We start from the raw sequence: 20,451 nt of genomic DNA on the forward strand, positions 1-20,451 counted from the left end.
ACAATATTGGCTCTCGATTATGAGTACCTACTTTCGAAGAGTCCCGGCACCTATTTTAGTCCACGCCAAGGGCTACGTCCCAACTGCCACCCTATTCCCTATATAGTGCACTATTTTTGTCATTTTTTAGAATGATTCATTGCTTCCCAACAACAGCTGCAAATCCCAATTAAGATACGTCACGTTTTGAAGTTGACTTTCCTCGCTATCTTAACTACGCCCCAAGGTGGTGTGCTGAAGGTGGCAACCTGATCTGCTGTGACTACTGCCACAACGCCTTCTGTAAGAAGTGTGTCCTGCGTAACCTGGGGCGCAAGGAGCTGTCCATGATCACCGATGACGACAGTAAATGGTCCTGCTATATCTGCAGCCCTCAGCCTCTCTCAGACATCGCCTCCAACTGCGCCAACATCTTGACCAAGCTGGAGAGCTTCTGGCGCACGGGATGCAAGAAAGAGAGGAAGGAGGTGAAAGGGCACAGTAAGGGTAAAGGTCACCACCACCATGGTAAAGCTGTGGTGAACGGTAAGGAACATTCAGACGGGTCAGGGACCCTCACCTTCTCCTTTAAGACCCTGAAGGTCCTCAAGGAGCTGGTGAAGAGGACCAAGAAGCTGATTGAGACGACCACAGGGCTCAACAGCACCTTCATCCAGCAGGCTGAGGAGGAGCAGGGAGCAGGAGGAGGTGGCAGCGGGACCAGACACCTCAAGGCCTTCAGGTATCCTAACACATGTTAATATTATGACTGCTACAAAGTAAGTGAGGCAACCCAATTCTGTTCTTTTGCCTAATCTATCCATTCATCCATCTATCGCTCTCTAGGTCTGTTCTGGCTGATATGAAGAAGGCCCATGCTGCCCTAGAGGAGGACTTGGAGTCACGGTTCACTTCCCAGGACCAGGGGATGCAGAACGGGGATGCTGTTTCCAACACCCATGATGGCCACGATCAGATTGACAACATGGTTGAGGATGGACAGGAGGCAGAAGAGGATAAAATGGCCGACACTGAGGATGGGGAGGAGCTAGAGGAGGATGGGGGCTTGTCAGAGGACGCAGAGATGGAGGGGAGCCCCGCCCCCGCACCTCAGGACCACTCGGACACAGAGACAGACAGCCAGGCCAAAGACCAGACAGCAGTGGAGGAGGATGAAGAAGAAGAGGAGGAGGAGGGTGACCGGGATAAAGACATTGTGTCCGTCGGTCCGGCCGTCCCTGACGAGCTCTTCCAAATGGTAGAGAGTCTGGCGGACTCCGCAGCGTTAAAGCCCAGCAACGACGCCATGGAAACCACCGCTGCTAGCCAATCCGAGAGCCCCGCCGCCGACTCAAACAGGAAGTCACTTAAAACCCATAAGGAGAAAGCCATGCCCAAGGTGAAGAACCTGATCGTGAAGCTGACGCCCGTTCCAGTGGTTACCACACGCACCACCAGGTCTATGAGCAAGGATGGAGGGAAGGAGAAGGAGAAGAGTAAGGATGGAGGCAAGGAGAAGAGTAAGGATGGAGGCAAGGAGAAGAGTAAGGATGGAGGCAAGGAGAAGAGTAAGGATGGAGGCAAGGAGAAGAGTAAGGATGGAGGCAAGGAGAAGAGTAAGGAGGAGGTGGAGGAAGGTGGGGGCTCTGAGGAGAGGAGTAAGGATGGAGGCAAGGAGAAGAGTAAGGAGGAGGTGGAGGAAGGTGGGGGCTCTGAGGAGAAGAGTAAGGAGGAGGTGGAGGAAGTTGGGGGCTCTGAGGAGAAGAGTAAGGAGGAGGTGGAGGAAGGTGGGGGCTCTGAGGAGAAGAGTAAGGAGGAGGTGGAGGAAGTTGGGGGCTCTGAGGAGAAGAGTAAGGAGGAGGAAGGTGGGGGCTCTGAGGAGAAGAGTAAGGAGGAGGTGGAGGAAGGTGGGGGCTCTGAGGAGAAGAGTAAGGAGGAGGTGGAGGAATGTGGGGGCTCTGAGGAGAAGAGTAAGGAGGAGGTGGAGGAAGGTGGGGGCTCTGAGGAGAAGAGTAAGGAGGAAGGTGGGGGCTCTGAGGAGAAGAGTAAGGAGGAGGTGGAGGAAGGTGGGGGCTCTGAGGAGAGGAGTAAGGAGGAGGAAGGTGGGGGCTCTGAGGAGAAGAGTAAGGAGGAGGTGGAGGAAGGTGGGGGCTCTGAGGAGAAGAGTAAGGAGGAGGTGGAGGAAGGTGGGGGCTCTGAGGAGGACAGCCGCCGATCCAGCCGCACAAAGACCACACCCCTCAGGAAGTCACCGGACGGGAAGAACAAGATGGCCGAATCCTCTCCGGAGAACAGTGACTCAGAGGGCAAGAGTCCCAGCAGGCTGAAGAGTAGAGCCAAAGGCAGCTCGGAGAAGGAACGTGAGGAGGAGGTGCAGCAGAGCAATGCCTCATCCAAGGTGACCGCTGACCCTGACTCTGACGAGGTTCTGGACATCCTGCTCCAGACTGCAGCGGCAGAACACAGCTCGGACGAGGATCCGCAGCAGGACGCCGATGGTAACCAGGGCAACAGGAGCTTCAAAAGGTGCCTGTTCAAACTCAGCAAGAAAGATGGAGAGGAGGAGGAGAATGACAAGGTGAAGACTGACAAGAAGCTGGCGGCCAAACGCAAACTGAAAGCTGACGATTCAGACAACTCAGAGTCCGACTCAGACGAAGACGCGAAGAAGAAGAAGAAAAAGAAGTCCTCAGCTTCTGCCAAAAAGACATCCAAGAAGAAGGGCTCGGACGGCTCCTCCGACTCGGACCTGGAGATGAAGGGACTCAGCAAACTGGCGACGGGGAAACGGAGGAGCAGCCGTGTGAAGAAGGAAAGAGAGGAGAAGGAGAACAAGGGCGGAGATCGGAGGCGGTCATACGAACTGAAACGCAAAGCCAGAAGTAGAGGAGCCAAGCAGCAAGATTCATCGTCTGATGACGAGGAGGGAGGAGGGTCTGGAGAGGAGAGTGGAGACCAGCAGAAGATTAAACCCATCGTGGAGGAGACGGTGGTAGCAGGGAGGGGAACCTTCCACCAGTCCTCAGGTGAGTAGAGCTGTTGTTTCTGGAAGCGGTATATTGAGCTCTCTGTTTCTACAAGGCAGACGGTACACTGTGTTGTCCATACAACTCGACCTAAACTCTACTGATTTAACACCTGACCTCTGCAGTGTTTTCCACAAGTACATAGAGTAGCCAGCCAGGCGCCCCCGGGGTCTGAGGCTTGACCCCCCGGGGTGTGAGGCTTGACCCCCGGGGTCTGAGGTTTGACCCCCAGGGTTTGACATTTTTTGGCCAAAGAGTTTATTTCTGAAGATTCCATCCGAAATAGACAGTGAAATGATTTCATACCTTATCGAGTTTACCTCCCAGATTGGAAACATTAGTTGTGGTTTTGTGCAGAACAGGGCTCTCCAACCTTGATTCCTGGAGAGATACCCTCCTGTAGGTTGTAACTCGAACAGGATTCAGATTATCAACCAGTTCATTATTAGTCAGTTGCGCTTGATTCGGGTTTGAGTGAAAACCTACAGGCCTGTAGCTCTCCAGGAACAGAGATAGAGAGCTCTGGTAAAGAAAGACTATAATTTAAATGAATTCAGTTTATTGTTAGTTGTTTTGAATATGATCTGGGCCTATATGATCAGGATTATTTTCTAAATTAGACTCAATTAAACCTTCTCTTGAGTTTAAGTGTCTTTAATTCATATCTTGTAGTAAAAGTTGCCCACATCATAAAAATAATTAATTAATTTGAAATGATCATTAGTTTGGACCCTATAAAATGTTTATTTTTTATTTTTGTCGGATTCCATTTAGTTATTTCCCAAATTCCGTTTTCTGGTGTCCGTTTTCTGGTTACTGTTTAACCTCTTGAAACTAGGGGGCACTATTTTCAGTTTTGGAAAAATAACGTTCCCAAAGTAAACGGGCAATTTTTCAGGACCAGATAATAGAATATGATTGACAGATTAGGATAGGAAATACTCTAAAGTTTCCAAAACTATAAAAATATTGTCTGTGAGAATAACAGAACTGAACTGATATTGCAGGCGAAAGCCTCCTGAAAAATCCAATCAGGAAGTGACTCTTATTTAGAAACCTCTGCGTCCCTATTGAGCAGTGAAAGGGATATCAACCAGATTCATTTTTCTATGGCTTCCCTAATGTTCCCTAACTGTTAGTTTAATGAACAATGTATTAAATTAGAAATGAATTAAGTAGCCCACATCATAAAAAATAAAACAATTAAGGTTTCATCATTTTCAGTGTTATCATTCTGATTTTTCCTAATTCATGTGATGATAGTAAAATGTGTTTTTTATTTTGTCTGATTCCATTTTATTTTCCAGGTTTCTGTTTTTTTAAATCACGCTTTTAAAAATAGAAAAACAACAAATTGGATGTTTTAAGTCCACAACAATGAACCTCATCAGGAGATATCTGGGAAAAACCTGATCCATTCAAATGTTTGGGTGGTGTTGGCCTCAAATTCAATGGTACAGGAGGCTGTTTATGGAGAATCTAGTTAGAGGCTGTTTATGGTGAATCTAGCTAGAGGCTGTTTATGATGAATCTAGCTAGAGGCTGTTTATGATGAATCTAGTTAGAGGCTGTTTATGGTGAATCTAGCTAGAGGCTGTTTATGGTGAATCTAGTTAGAGGCTGTTTATGATGAATCTAGTTAGAGGCTGTTTAGCGGCGAGCCTAGCGAGAGGCTGTTTATGGAGAATCTAGCTAGAGGCTGTTTATGGTGAATCTAGTTAGAGGCTGTTTATGATGAATCTAGTTAGAGGCTGTTTAGCGGCGAGCCTAGCGAGAGGCTGTTTATGGTGAATCTAGTGAGAGGCTGTTTAGCGGCGAGCCTAGCGAGAGGCTGTTTAGCGGCGAGCCTAGCGAGAGGCTGTTTAGCGGCGAGCCTAGCGAGAGGCTGTTTAGCGGCGAGCCTAGTGAGAGGCTGTTTAGCGGCGAGCCTAGCGAGAGGCTGTTTATGGTGAATCTAGCGAGAGGCTGTTTAGCGGCGAATCTAGCGAGAGGTAGCGAGAGCCTGTTAAGCGGCGGGCCTAGCGAGAGGCTGTTTAGCGGCGAGCCTAGCGAGGGGCTGTTTAGCGGCGAGCCTAGCGAGGGGCTGTTTAGCGGCGGGCCTAGCGAGGGGCTGTTTAGCGGCGGGCCTAGCGAGGGGCTGTTTAGCGGCGGGCCTAGCGAGGGGCTGTTTAGCGGCGGGCCTAGCGAGGGGCTGTTTAGCGGCGGGCCTAGCGAGGGGCTGTTTAGCGGCGGGCCTAGCGAGGGGCTGTTTAGCGGCGAGCCTAGCGAGGGGCTGTTTAGCGGCGGGCCTAGCGAGGGGCTGTTTAGCGGCGGGCCTAGCGAGGGGCTGTTTAGCGGCGGGCCTAGCGAGGGGCTGTTTAGCGGCGGGCTAGCGAGGGGCTGTTTAGCGGCGGGCCTGCGAGGGCTGTTTAGCGGCGGGCCTAGCGAGGGGCTGTTTAGCGGCGGGCCTAGCGAGGGGCTGTTTAGCGGCGGGCCTAGCGAGGGGCTGTTTAGCGGCGGGCCTAGCGAGGGGCTGTTTAGCGGCGGGCCTAGCGAGGGGCTGTTTAGCGGCGGGCCTAGCGAGAGGCTGTTTAGCGGCGGGCCTAGCGAGAGGCTGTTTAGCGGCGGGCCTAGCGAGAGGCTGTTTAGCGGCGGGCCTAGCGAGAGGCTGTTTAGCGGCGGGCCTAGCGAGAGGCTGTTTAGCGGCGGGCCTAGCGAGAGGCTGTTTAGCGGCGGGCCTAGCGAGAGGCTGTTTAGCGGCTATGTGAAACAGGATAAAGAAAATAAATGTGCCAGAAAACAAGTGGATTTTCACTCGTCATGACCATTTACGTTACATTCTAATTCACCAGCATGCTCTGTAAGGAAATTAAACTGCAACCACAGTGTGCAGAAATTGTACCCGGGGGCGGGACGTCTCATCTCTCGCTTTGTGACGGACAGGACTATTCTATCAATAGATGGCTAGCAGATGCATATTGTTCTATATAGCAGGAGACGGTCTGACAGACTGGCAAACTACGACTTTTAAATGAAAAGTATCCTAGTTTATCTGAAGTGGAAAATGTAGCTGATTAACTGACGTCCGTCTCTTATGGGAAAACACGGTCTCTAACCCCTGACCCTTCTCTGTGTGTCTGAAGGAGATGAAGGTAACCATGACGCTTCTCAGATGGCCGACGAGGAGGACGATGATGATGAGCCTGAGAACAGGTATTTAAAAGTATTTTCATTCAAGACAAACCAAATATGTCCTGAACTGCATGCTTCTCAACCAGCTGACGAACGTCCTTCAATCCTTTTTCTTATTTCCTTTACTTACTTACGGGATGGCTGCTGTTTTACAGGCTCCTAACCAGTTGTGTTTTTTCACATTGTAACTTATTTCTCTTATGATCGAAAAGAGCTTCTGGATATCAGAAGAGCGATTACATTCCTCGACTGGACAAAGACTTTTTAATGAGTCCGACGCAAAGGATATACTGCTTTTCCGAGAACGGCCCAAATCCTCATAATTCGTGTTAAGAAAAGATGGAGGTACAGGGGGTGAAGATCTGGGTGCCTTGTGAGAATTCGTCTGCGAGTGGTTAATCCGCCTCTACCATCCTTCCTATTGGCCAACGTGTAATCACTGGAGAATAAACTGGATGAGCTCCGTTCAAGACTAGCCTACCAACGGGACATTCAAAACTGTACCGTAATTTCCGGACTATAAGCCGCTACTTTATTCCCACACTTTGAACCTCGCGGTTTATACAATGACGCGGCTAATTTATGGAGTTTTCCCGCTTTCACAAGATTCATGCCGCCGCCAAAAAACTAAGCACCGTCACATAATGTGACGTAAATCGAGCTCAAACTTCCCATCATTCTGATTACGGTAGTAATTTTGTCACCCTCATCATGGCAAAGACACGGAGAAATGCATATGATGCAGCTTTCAAGTTGAAGGCGATCGATCTGGCTGTTGGAAAAGGAAATAGAGCTGCTGCTTAGCCTTAACCTCTTCAACCTATGGGGGCGCTATGTCATTATTGGATTAAAAAAACGTGCCCGTTTTAAGCGCAATATTTCGTCACGAAAAGATACTCGACTATGCATATAATTGGCAGCTTTGGAAAGAAAACTGCAAAGATATTATCTGTGAGTGCCACAGAACTACATGCGAAACCAAGATGAAACCTCAAACAGGAAATGAGCAGCATTTTTGAGGCTCTGTTTCCCATCGTCTCCTTATATGGCTGTGAATGTGCCATGAATGAACCTGAGCTCTCTGCCGTTCGTCCAAGATGTCTGCAGCATTGTGACGTATTTGTAGGCATATCATTGGAAGATTGACCATAAGAGACTACATTTACCAGGGGTCCGCCCGGTGTCCTGTGTCGAAATTATTGCGTAATCTCTAGGTCCATGTGGGTTCCATTTCTTCAGAAGAGAAAGTAAAATGCCACGATGGATTTATCGTCGATAGATATGTGAAAAACACCTTGAGGATTGATTCTAAACATCGGTTTGCCATGTTTCTGTCGATATTATGGAGTTAATTTGGAAAAAAGTTCACGTTTTAATGACTTAATTTTCGTTTTTTTTCTTACCCAAACGTGATGGAGAAAACGGAGCGATTTGTCAACACAAATAATCTTTTTGTATAAATTGAACATTTGCAATCTAACTGAGTCTCCTCATTGAAAACATTGAAGTTCTTCAAAGGTAAATTATTTTATTTGAATGTTTTTCTGGTTTTTGTGAAAATGTTGCTTGCTGAATGTCGGGCATAATACTATGCTAGGCTATCAATAGTGTTACACAAATGCTTGTTTTGCAATGGTTGAGAAGCATATTTTTGAAAATCTGAGATGACAGTGTTGTTAACAAAAGGCTAAGCTTGAGAGCAAATAGATTTTTTTCATTTCATTTGCGATTTTCATGAATAGTTAACGTTGCGTTATGCTAATGAGCTTGCGGATATACAGCCTTGTTAGAATAACCTGCACCCTGCATATTGACTCGGTACCGGCACCCCCTGTATACAGCCCTGTTAGAATAACCTGCACCCTGCATATTGACTCGGTACCGGCACCCCCTGTATACAGCCCTGTTAGAATAACCTGCACCCTGCATATTGACTCGGTTCCGGCACCCCCTGTATATAGCCCTGTTAGAATAACCTGCACCCTGCATATTGACTCGGTACCGGCACCCCCTGTATATTGACTCGGTACCGGCACCCCCTGTATACAGCCCTGTTAGAATAACCTGCACCCTGCATATTGACTCGGTACCGGCACCCCCTGTATACAGCCTTGTTAGAATAACCTGCACCCTGCATATTGACTCGGTACCGGCACCCCCTGTATACAGCCCTGTTAGAATAACCTGCACCCTGCATATTGACTCGGTACCGGCACCCCTTGTATATAGCCTTGTTAGAATAACCTGCACCCCCTGTATACAGCCCTGTTAGAATAACCTGCACCCCCTGTATACAGCCTTGTTAGAATAACCTGCACCCTGCATATTGACTCGGTACCGGCACCCCCTGTATATAGCCCTGTTAGAATAACCTGCACCCTGCATATTGACTCGGTACCGGCACCCCTTGTATATAGCCTTGTTAGAATAACCTGCACCCCCTGTATACAGCCCTGTTAGAATAACCTGCACCCCCTGTATACAGCCTTGTTAGAATAACCTGCACCCCCTGTATACAGCCTTGTTAGAATAACCTGCACCCCCTGTATACAGCCTTGTTAGAATAACCTGCACCCCCTGTATACAGCCTTGTTAGAATAACCTGCACCCCCTGTATACAGCCTTGTTAGAATAACCTGCACCCCCTGTATACAGCCTTGTTAGAATTGTTTTTTTTAGTAAATATCTTAACAAACAATGCAATTCAAGACAGAGTTAAGGGCTTGTAAGTAAGCATTTCACTACACCTGTTGTATTCAGCATTTCACTGAGGTCTACTACCCCTGTTGTATTCAGCATTTCACTAAGGTCTACTACACCTGTTGTATTCAGCATTTCACTAAGGTCTACTACACCTGTTGTATTCAGCATTTCACTGTAAGGTCTACTACACCTGTTGTATTCAGCATTTCACTGTAAGGTCTACTACACCTGTTGTATTCAGCATTTCACTGTAAGGTCTACTACACCTGTTGTATTCAGCATTTCACTAAGGTCTACTACACCTGTTGTATTCAGCATTTCACTAAGGTCTACTACACCTGTTGTATTCAGCATTTCACTGTGAGGTCTACTACACCTGTTGTATTCAGCATTTCACTGTAAGGTCTACTACACCTGTTGTATTTAGCATTTCACTGTGAGGTCTACTACACCTGTTGTATTCAGCATTTCACTGTAAGGTCTACTACACCTGTTGTATTCAGCATTTCACTAAGGTCCACTACACCTGTTGTATTCAGCATTTCACTAAGGTCCACTACACCTGTTGTATTCAGCATTTCACTGTGAGGTCCACTACACCTGTTGTATTCGGCATTTCACTGTGAGGTCTACTACACCTGTTGTATTCAGCATTTCACTGTAAGGTCTACTACACCTGTTGTATTCAGCATTTCACTAAGGTCTACTACACCTGTTGTATTCAGCATTTCACTAAGGTCTACTACACATGTTGTATTCAGCATTTCACTAAGGTCTACTACACCTGTTGTATTCAGCATTTCACTAAGGTCTACTACACCTGTTGTATTCAGCATTTCACTGTAAGGTCTACTACACCTGTTGTATTCAGCATTTCACTGTAAGGTCTACTACACCTGTTGTATTCAGCATTTCACTGTAAGGTCTACTACACCTGTTGTATTCAGCATTTCACTGTAAGGTCTACTACACATGTTGTAGTCAGCATTTCACTGTAAGGTCTACTACACCTGTTGTATTCAGCATTTCACTGTAAGGTCTACTACACCTGTTGTATTCAGCATTTCACTGTAAGGTCTACTACACCTGTTGTATTTAGCATTTCACTGTGAGGTCTACTACACCTGTTGTATTCAGCATTTCACTGTGAGGTCTACTACACCTGTTGTATTCAGCATTTCACTAAGGTCCACTACACCTGTTGTATTCAGCATTTCACTAAGGTCCACTACACCTGTTGTATTCAGCATTTCACTGTGAGGTCCACTACACCTGTTGTATTCGGCATTTCACTGTGAGGTCTACTACACCTGTTGTATTCAGCATTTCACTGTAAGGTCTACTACACCTGTTGTATTCAGCATTTCACTAAGGTCTACTACACCTGTTGTATTCAGCATTTCACTAAGGTCTACTACACATGTTGTATTCAGCATTTCACTAAGGTCTACTACACCTGTTGTATTCAGCATTTCACTAAGGTCTACTACACATGTTGTATTCAGCATTTCACTAAGGTCTACTACACCTGTTGTATTCAGCATTTCACTAAGGTCTACTACACCTGTTGTATTCAGCATTTCACTGTAAGGTCTACTACACCTGTTGTATTCAGCATTTCACTGTAAGGTCTACTACACCTGTTGTATTCAGCATTTCACTGTAAGGTCTACTACACCTGTTGTATTCAGCATTTCACTAAGGTCTACTACACCTGTTGTATTCAGCATTTCACTAAGGTCTACTACACCTGTTGTATTCAGCATTTCACTAAGGTCCACTACACCTGTTGTATTCAGCATTTCACTAAGGTCTACTACACCTGTTGTATTCAGCATTTCACTAAGGTCCACTACACCTGTTGTATTCGGAGCATGTGACCAATAACATTGATTTAAATTTCTTCCTCGATAGAATTGCCAAGAAGATGCTGGCCCAGATCAAGGCTAACTACTCTTCAGGAGCAGAGGAGAGCTCTGACGAGGACGGAGAAGAGAAGCAACAGAAGAAGGGGAAGGGAGGAGAGGAGCAGGAGGAGGGTGAGCTACATTCACTTTTTCATTTCATACTCGTTGATACAGTGATTCTGCAGTGCCTCTTTCCACCACTAATGGTTTATGGCACTAGACTAGATGTAGAAATAACTGCTTGTTCCCCTCAACAGACGACGATGATGATGATTATGAAGGGGGCTCTGGCTCTGATGTGGACGTGAAGACGAGTGTGGGGCGTCGCCACCGGCTGCTCCGCCACAAACTGACGCTGTACGAAGTGGAGTCGGGACAGGAGAAGGAGAAACCAGCCAGCAAGGGGAAGAAGAAGAAGGAGACCAAGAGGACCAGACGGAAAGGTATGAGGGCTGTCTGGCTGGCTGGCCTGGTCTCTAGCTGGCCTGGTCTCTAGCTGGCCTGTCTAGGCATACCTATGGAACAGAATGAAAGTCCTACTCTGCAATCTGATGACTGTTTTCAATCAACTCTACCTCCAGCCTTTCTCTCTATCCCCCTCTTTCTCCCTCTCCCCTTAACTTCTTGACGCTACCTTTAACGGGATAATTGTCATCAACAACCACATAGTGCCACATTCTAATAATATTACTAAAAAGATTTATATTCATGAAATCACAAGTGCAATATAGAAAAACACAGTTTAGCCTTTTGTTAATCCACCTGTCGTGTCAGATTTTGAAAATATGCTTTACAGCGAAAGTAATCCAAGTGTTTGTGTATCGATCGCTCGACAAAACATTATGAACACCTAGCTTGGTCACGAAAATCAGAAAAGTTAATCGTTTACCTTTGATGATCTTCGGATGTTTTCACTCAAGAGACTCCCAGTTACACAATAAATGTTCCTCTTGTTCCATAAAGATTATTTTTACATCCAAAATACCTCAGTTTGTCTGGCACTAGCTATACAATGAAGCGATGTTATCTTTATCGCAAATTTTTCAAAATACAAGCCTGAAACTAAACACTGTTGACACTCGAGGAAGCGATAGGAAAAGGAATCTGGTTGATATCTCTTTAAAATGGAGCAAAGGCAGGCTATTTAAAATGGAATTTTCAAAATAGAAGCCACTTCCTGGTTTGATTTTCCTCAGGGTTTCACCTGCAATATCAGTTCTGTTATACTCACAGACAATATTTGGACAGTTTTGGAAAATGTAGTGTTTTTTCTATCCTAATGTGTCAATTATATGCATATTCTAGCATCTGGTCCTGAGAAATAGGCCGTTTACTTTGGGAACGTTATTTTTCCAAACATAAAAATGGTGCCCCCTAGCTTCAAGAGGTTAATTAACCTCTCCCTGTCTTCTCTTCCCTCTTCCTCCCTCCACCTCTCCAGTGGGTAGTGATGACTCAGCAGACCCAGACTTTAAGGAGTCAGCTAGCAGCAGTGAGTCAGGAGTTAGTGAGGAGATCAGTGAGAAGGAATTGTCGTCAGAGGAGGAGTCTGAGAAGGAAGGCAGTAGACACAGGAGGACCACGCGCTCCTCCGTGAAGAAGAAGGAGGAGAGGAGCTACGCCCAGAAGAAGAAACGGCGCCGCGTCAAGGCCCAGGATTCTTCATCCGACGACAAGGTATAGGGAAGGAGAGGATTTTCTCCTTACTCCTAAACAATTCTATATTTGTGAATTTGGTCTGGAATTCATTGATTGGTCGATGTTTGATTGTTACCACATCATAGGTCACAATGTGTGATTGGATTGGTCAGTTGACCCCTGGGGGTTGAAGTTGAGAGGTTAACCCTCATTCTCTCCTCCAGAGCGGGTCAGGAGAGGACGGCTCGGGGAAGGAGGATGGAGACACTCCTAAAGGACAGAGGAAGAAGATCAGAAAAATCCTCAAGTACGACGAGCTGAGGACGGAGACGAGGGATGCCCTGAAGGAGGAGGAGGAGAGGAGGAGACGCATCGCTGAGAGGGAACAGCTCAGGGAGAAACTCAGAGAGGTAAAAAGTCAACTGTGTGTGCGTTGTTGTCATGGCATCTGCTAATGGGATGGAAATGAAGATGGACTCAGTCTATCAATGAGTCAACTACTACTTCTGCCCGATGGTTCGCTAAGGAGCCAGATGGATGTGTGGTCCAATGTGGTTCAGATAAGAGCATGGTACCAGCTATGCCATGTTTCCACGGTGATCACATAGATGTACTGAATGGGCTCTTTGAATAGAGTGGAAGTCGCTTAGCATTTCCTTAGTATTACGGTTTTAATGCTTGTGGACTAGAAGATCAGCTGCCCTAAACTCCTAGGAACATAACCTGTCCCAACCAGCAGAACAGTCTCCCAGCTGCCCTAAACTCCTTGGAACATAACCTGTCCCAACCAGCAGAACAGTTTCCCAGCTGCCCTATACTCCTAGGAACATAACCTGTCCCAACCAGCAGAACAGTCTCTCAGCTGCCCTAAACTCCTAGGAACATAACCTGTCCCAACCAGCAGAACAGTCTCTCAGCTGCCCTATACTCCTAGGAACATAACCTGTCCCAACCAGCAGAACAGTCTCCCAACTGCCCTATACTCCTAGGAACATAACCTGTCCCAACCAGCAGAATAAATGTATGTATTTGTATGTGCAGACTGTAATGCTTTTAGACTCTACATGTCCCTCCCGATCAGGTACTCGTGGTGGAGGAGGCGTCCGCCGTGGCTCGTCCAATCACAACCAAGCTGGTGCTGGATGAAGACGAGGAGACCAAGGAGCCCATGGTGCAGGTTCACCACAATCTGGTCACTAAGCTCAAACCACACCAGGTCGACGGTGAGAGACGTGTTGTTGTAGTAGTGGAGCCCATGGTGAAGGTGGAATAGTAGTAGTAGTAGCAGCAGTAGCCTGGCGAGAGGCTGTTTAGCGGCGAGCCTAGCGAGAGGCTGTTTATGGTGAACCTAGCGAGAGGCTGTTTATGGCGAACCTAGCGAGAGGCTGTTTATGGCGAGCCTAGCGAGAGGCTGTTTAGGGGCGAGCCTAGCGAGAGGCTGTTTAGCGGCGAGCCAAGCGAGATGCTGTTTATGGCGAACCTAGCGAGAGGCTGTTTAGCGGCGAACCTAGTTAGAGGTTGTTTAGCGGCGAACCTAGCGAGAGGCTGTTTAGCGGCGAGCCTAGCGAGAGGCTGTTTAGCGGCGAGCCTAGCGAGAGGCTGTTTAGCGGCGAGCCTAGCGAGAGGCTGTTTAGCGAGCCTAGCGAGCCTAGCGAGAGGCTGTTTAGCGGCGAGCCTAGCGAGAGGCTGTTTAGCGGCGAGCCTAGCGAGAGGCTGTTTAGCCGCGAGCGTAGCAATACCATGGACATATAATCACGCTGTATGATTTATAAACGGCAAAGGCGTATAGGAGATCAACTTTATTCAGTTCTACACCTTTTATAAAAGAGTCAACACTTGCTGGTCAGTTGTCAAATCACAAATAGACTACCGTGACGCCGTGACTCCGAGTGGTTTGCTATGTGAAACAGGACAAGTGGATTTTCACTCGTCATGACCATTTACGTTACATTCTAATTCACCAGCATGCTCTGTAAGGAAATTAAACTGCAAGTCAGTGTGCAGAAATTGTACCCGTGGGCGGGACGTGTTACCGTGGGCGGGATGTGTTACCGTGGGCGGGACGTCTCATCTCTCGCTTTGTGACGGACAGGACTATCCTATCAATAGATGGCTAGCAGATGCATATTATTCTATATAGCAGGAGACGGTCTGACAGACTGGCAAACTAAGACTTTTAAATGAAAAGTATCCTAGTTTATCTGAAGTGGAAAATGTAGCTCATTAACTGATGTCCGTCTCTTATGGGAAAACACGGTCTCTAACCCCTGACCCTTCTCTGTGCGTCTGAAGGAGATGAAGGTAACCATGACGCTTCTCAGATGGCCAATGAGGAGGACGATGATGATGAACCTGAGAACAGGTATTTAAAAGTATTTTCATTCAAGACAAACCAAATATGTCCTGAACTGCATACTTCTCAACCAGCTGACGAACGTCCTTCAATCCTTTTTCTTATTTCCTTTACTTACTTACGGGATGGCTGCTGTTTTAGGGGCTCCTAACCAGTTGTGTTTTTTCACATTGTAACTTATTTCTCTTATGATCGAAAAGAGCTTCTGGATATCAGAAGAGCGATTACATTCCTCGACTGGACAAAGACTTTTTAATGAGTCCGACGCAAAGGATATACTGCTTTTCCGAGAACGGCCCAAATCCTCATAATTCGTGTTAAGAAAAGATGGAGGTACAGGGGGTGAAGATCTGGGTGCCTTGTGAGAATTCGTCTGCGAGTGGTTAATCCGCCTCTACCATCCTTCCTATTGGCCAACGTGTAATCACTGGAGAATAAACTGGATGAGCTCCGTTCAAGACTAGCCTACCAACGGGACATTCAAAACTATACCGTAATTTCCGGACTATAAGCCGCTACTTTATTCCCACACTTTGAACCTCGCGGTTTATACAATGACGCGGCTAATTTATGGAGTTTTCCCGCTTTCACAAGATTCATGCCGCCGCCAAAAAACTAAGCACCGTCACATAATGTGACGTAAATCGAGCACGCTCAAACTTCCCATCATTCTGATTACGGTAGTAATCATGGCAAAGACACGGAGAAATGCATATGATGCAGCTTTCAAGTTGAAGGCGATCGATCTGGCTGTTGGAAAAGGAAATAGAGCTGCTGCTTAGCCTTAACCTCTTCAACCTATGGGGGCGCTATGTTATTATTGGATAAAAAAAACGTGCCCGTTTTAAGCGCAATATTTCGTCACGAAAAGATACTTGACTATGCATATAATTGGCAGCTTTGGAAAGAAAACTGCAAAGATATTATCTGTGAGTGCCACAGAACTACAGGCGAAACCAAGATGAAACCTCAAACAGGAAATGAGCAGCATTTTTGAGGCTCTGTTTCCCATCGTCTCCTTATATGGCTGTGAATGTGCCATGAATGAACCTGAGCTCTCTGCCGTTCGTCCAAGATGTCTGCAGCATTGTGACGTATTTGTAGGCATATCATTGGAAGATTGACCATAAGAGACTACATTTACCAGGGGTCCGCCCGGTGTCCTGTGTCGAAATTATTGCGTAATCTCTAGGTCCATGTGGGTTCCATTTCTTCAGAAGAGAAAGTAAAATGCCACGATGGATTTATCGTCGATAGATATGTGAAAAACACCTTGAGGATTGATTCTAAACATCGGTTTGCCATGTTTCTGTCGATATTATGGAGTTAATTTGGAAAAAAGTTCACGTTTTAATGACTTAATTTTCGTTTTTTTTCTTACCCAAACGTGATGGAGAAAACGGAGCGATTTGTCAACACAAATAATCTTTTTGTAAAAATTGAACATTTGCAATCTAACTGAGTCTCCTCATTGAAAACATTGAAGTTCTTCAAAGGTAAATTATTTTATTTGAATGTTTTTCTGGTTTTTGTGAAAATGTTGCTTGCTGAATGTCGGGCATAATACTATGCTAGGCTATCAATAGTGTTACACAAATGCTTGTTTTGCAATGGTTGAGAAGCATATTTTTGAAAATCTGAGATGACAGTGTTGTTAACAAAAGGCTAAGCTTGAGAGCAAATAGATTTTTTTCATTTCATTTGCGATTTTCATGAATAGTTAACGTTGCGTTATGCTAATGAGCTTGCGGATATACAGCCTTGTTAGAATAACCTGCACCCTGCATATTGACTCGGTACCGGCACCCCCTGTATACAGCCCTGTTAGAATAACCTGCACCCTGCATATTGACTCGGTACCGGCACCCCCTGTATACAGCCCTGTTAGAATAACCTGCATATTGACTCGGTACCGGCACCCCCTGTATATAGCCCTGTTAGAATAACCTGCACCCTGCATATTGACTCGGTACCGGCACCCCCTGCATATTGACTCGGTACCGGCACCCCCTGTATATAGCCTTGTTAGAATAACCTGCACCCTGCATATTGACTCTGTACCGGCACCCCCTGTATATAGCCTTGTTAGAATAACCTGCACCCTGCATATTGACTCTGTACCGGCACCCCCTGTATACAGCCCTGTTAGAATAACCTGCACCCTGCATATTGACTCGGTACCTGCACCCCCTGTATACAGCCCTGTTAGAATAACCTGCACCCTGCATATTGACTCGGTACCGGCACCCCCTGTATACAGCCCTGTTAGAATAACCTGCACCCTGCATATTGACTCGGTACCGGCACCCCCTGTATATAGCCTTGTTAGAATAACCTGCACCCCCTGTATACAGCCTTGTTAGAATAACCTACAGCCTTGTTAGAATTGTTTTTTTTAGTAAATATCTTAACTCTGTCTTGAATTGCATTGTTTGTTAAGGGCTTGTAAGTAAGCATTTCACTACACCTGTTGTATTCAGCATTTCACTGAGGTCTACTACCCCTGTTGTATTCAGCATTTCACTACACCTGTTGTATTCAGCATTTCACTGAGGTCTACTACCCCTGTTGTATTCAGCATTTCACTGTGAGGTCTACTACACCTGTTGTATTCAGCATTTCACTGTAAGGTCTACTACTGTTGTATTCAGCATTTCACTGTAAGGTCTACTGCACCTGTTGTATTCAGCATTTCACTGTGAGGTCTACTACACCTGTTGTATTCAGCATTTCACTGTAAGGTCTACTACACCTGTTGTATTCAGCATTTCACTAAGGTCCACTACACCTGTTGTATTCAGCATTTCACTAAGGTCTACTACACCTGTTGTATTCAGCATTTCACTAAGGTCTACTACACCTGTTGTATTCAGCATTTCACTAAGGTCTACTACACCTGTTGTATTCAGCATTTCACTAAGGTCTACTACACCTGTTTTATTCAGCATTTCACTGTGAGGTCTACTACACCTGTTGTATTCAGCATTTCACTAAGGTCCACTACACCTGTTGTATTCAGCATTTCACTAAGGTCTACTACACCTGTTGTATTCAGCATTTCACTGTAAGGTCTACTACACCTGTTGTATTCAGCATTTCACTAAGGTCTACTACACCTGTTGTATTCAGCATTTCACTAAGGTCTACTACACCTGTTGTATTCAGCATTTCACTAAGGTCTACTACACCTGTTGTATTCAGCATTTCACTGTAAGGTCTACTACACCTGTTGTATTCAGCATTTCACTGTAAGGTCAACTACACCTGTTGTATTCAGCATTTCACTGTAAGGTCTACTACACCTGTTGTATTCAGCATTTCACTGTAAGGTCTACTACACCTGTTGTATTCAGCACTTCACTAAGGTCTACTACACCTGTTGTATTCAGCATTTCACTAAGGTCTACTACACCTGTTGTATTCGGAGCATGTGACCAATAACATAGATTTAAATTTCTTCCTCGATAGAATTGCCAAGAAGATTCTGGCCCAGATCAAGGCTAACTACTCTTCAGGAGCAGAGGAGAGCTCTGACGAGGACGGAGAAGAGAAGCAACAGAAGAAGGGGAAGGGAGGAGAGGAGCAGGAGGAGGGTGAGCTACATTCACTTTTTCATTTCATACTCGTTGATACAGTGATTCTGCAGTGCCTCTTTCCACCACTAATGGTTTATGGCACTAGACTAGATGTAGAAATAACTGCTTGTTCCCCTCAACAGACGACGATGATGATGATGATGAATGGTGCTCTGGCTCTGATGAGGACGTGAAGACGAGTGTGGGGCGTTACCACCGGCTGCTCCGCAACAAACTGACGCTGTACGAAGTGGAGTCGGGAGAGGAGAAGGAGAAACCAGCCAGCAAGGGGAAGAAGAAGAAGGAGACCAAGAGGACCAGACGGAAAGGTACGAGGGCTGTCTGGCTGGCTGGCCTGGTCTCTAGCTGGCCTGGTCTGTCTAGGCCTGTGTATTAATACCTATGGAACAGAATGAAAGTCCTACTCTGCAATCTGATGACTGTTTTCAATCAACTCTACCTCCAGCCTTTCTCTCTATCCCCCTCTTTCTCCCTCTCCCCTTAACTTCTTGACGCTACCTTTAACGGGATAATTGTCATCAACAACCACATAGTGCCACATTCTAATAATATTACTAAAAATATTTATATTCATGAAATCACAAGTGCAATATAGAAAAACACAGTTTAGCCTTTTGTTAATCCACCTGTCGTGTCAGATTTTGAAAATATGCTTTACAGCGAAAGTAATCCAAGTGTTTGTGTATCGATCGCTCGACAAAACATTATGAACACCTAGCTTGGTCACGAAAATCAGAAAAGTTAATCGTTTACCTTTGATGATCTTCGGATGTTTTCACTCAAGAGACTCCCAGTTACACAATAAATGTTCCTCTTGTTCCATAAAGATTATTTTTACATCCAAAATACCTCCGTTTGTCTGGCACTAGCTATACAATGAAGCGATGTTATCTTTATCGCAAATTTTTCAAAATACAAGCCTGAAACTAAACACTGTTGACACTCGAGGAAGCGATAGGAAAAGGAATCTGGTTGATATCTCTTTAAAATGGAGCAAAGGCAGGCTATTTAACATGGAATTTTCAAAATAGAAGCCACTTCCTGGTTTGATTTTCCTCAGGGTTTCACCTGCAATATCAGTTCTGTTATACTCACAGACAATATTTGGACAGTTTTGGAAAATGTAGTGTTTTTTCTATCCTAATGTGTCAATTATATGCATATTCTAGCATCTGGTCCTGAGAAATAGGCCGTTTACTTTGGGAACGTTATTTTTCCAAACATAAAAATGGTGCCCCCTAGCTTCAAGAGGTTAATTAACCTCTCCCTGTCTTCTCTTCCCTCTTCCTCCCTCCACCTCTCCAGTGGGTAGTGATGACTCAGCAGACCCAGACTTTAAGGAGTCAGCTAGCAGCAGTGAGTCAGGAGTTAGTGAGGAGATCAGTGAGAAGGAATTGTCGTCAGAGGAGGAGTCTGAGAAGGAAGGCAGTAGACACAGGAGGACCACGCGCTCCTCCGTGAAGAAGAAGGAGGAGAGGAGCTACGCCCAGAAGAAGAAACGGCGCCGCGTCAAGGCCCAGGATTCTTCATCTGACGACAAGGTATAGGGAAGGAGAGGATTTTCTCCTTACTCCTAAACAATTCTATATTTGTGAATTTGGTCTGGAATTCATTGATTGGTCGATGTTTGATTGTTACCACATCATAGGTCACAATGTGTGATTGGATTGGTCAGTTGACCCCTGGGGGTTGAAGTTGAGAGGTTAACCCTCATTCTCTCCTCCAGAGCGGGTCAGGAGAGGACGGCTCGGGAAGGAGGATGGAGACACTCCTAAAGGACAGAGGAAGAAGATCAGAAAAATCCTCAAGTACGACGAGCTGAGGACGGAGACGAGGGATGCCCTGAAGGAGGAGGAGGAGAGGAGGAGACGATCGCTGAGAGGGAACAGCTCAGGGAGAAACTCAGAGAGGTAAAAAGTCAACTGTGTGTGCGTTGTTGTCATGGCATCTGCTAATGGGATGGAAATGAAGATGGACTCAGTCTATCAATGAGTCAACTACTACTTCTGCCCGATGGTTCGCTAAGGAGCCAGATGGATGTGTGGTCCAATGTGGTTCAGATAAGAGCATGGTACCAG

General features: G+C 46.0%; 1 protein-coding gene across 1 annotated transcript in view; it reads left to right on the forward strand.

Annotated features, from left to right (window-relative positions):
* LOC115125068 (transcriptional regulator ATRX-like) overlaps positions 1 to 20,451 on the forward strand; it is a 57,861-nt gene that overhangs the window by 19,845 nt on the left and 17,565 nt on the right. The window contains 14 exon segments of the mRNA XM_065018275.1: positions 227 to 721; positions 826 to 3,005; positions 6,128 to 6,197; positions 10,794 to 10,918; positions 11,044 to 11,229; positions 12,228 to 12,463; positions 12,649 to 12,834; positions 13,482 to 13,647; positions 14,717 to 14,786; positions 18,246 to 18,370; positions 18,496 to 18,681; positions 19,679 to 19,914; positions 20,100 to 20,174; positions 20,176 to 20,283. Coding sequence (XP_064874347.1) covers positions 227 to 721; positions 826 to 3,005; positions 6,128 to 6,197; positions 10,794 to 10,918; positions 11,044 to 11,229; positions 12,228 to 12,463; positions 12,649 to 12,834; positions 13,482 to 13,647; positions 14,717 to 14,786; positions 18,246 to 18,370; positions 18,496 to 18,681; positions 19,679 to 19,914; positions 20,100 to 20,174; positions 20,176 to 20,283 — 4,444 coding nt within the window.

This window comes from Oncorhynchus nerka, linkage group LG5, assembly GCF_034236695.1.
Source record: "Oncorhynchus nerka isolate Pitt River linkage group LG5, Oner_Uvic_2.0, whole genome shotgun sequence".
NCBI lineage: Eukaryota > Metazoa > Chordata > Actinopteri > Salmoniformes > Salmonidae > Oncorhynchus > Oncorhynchus nerka.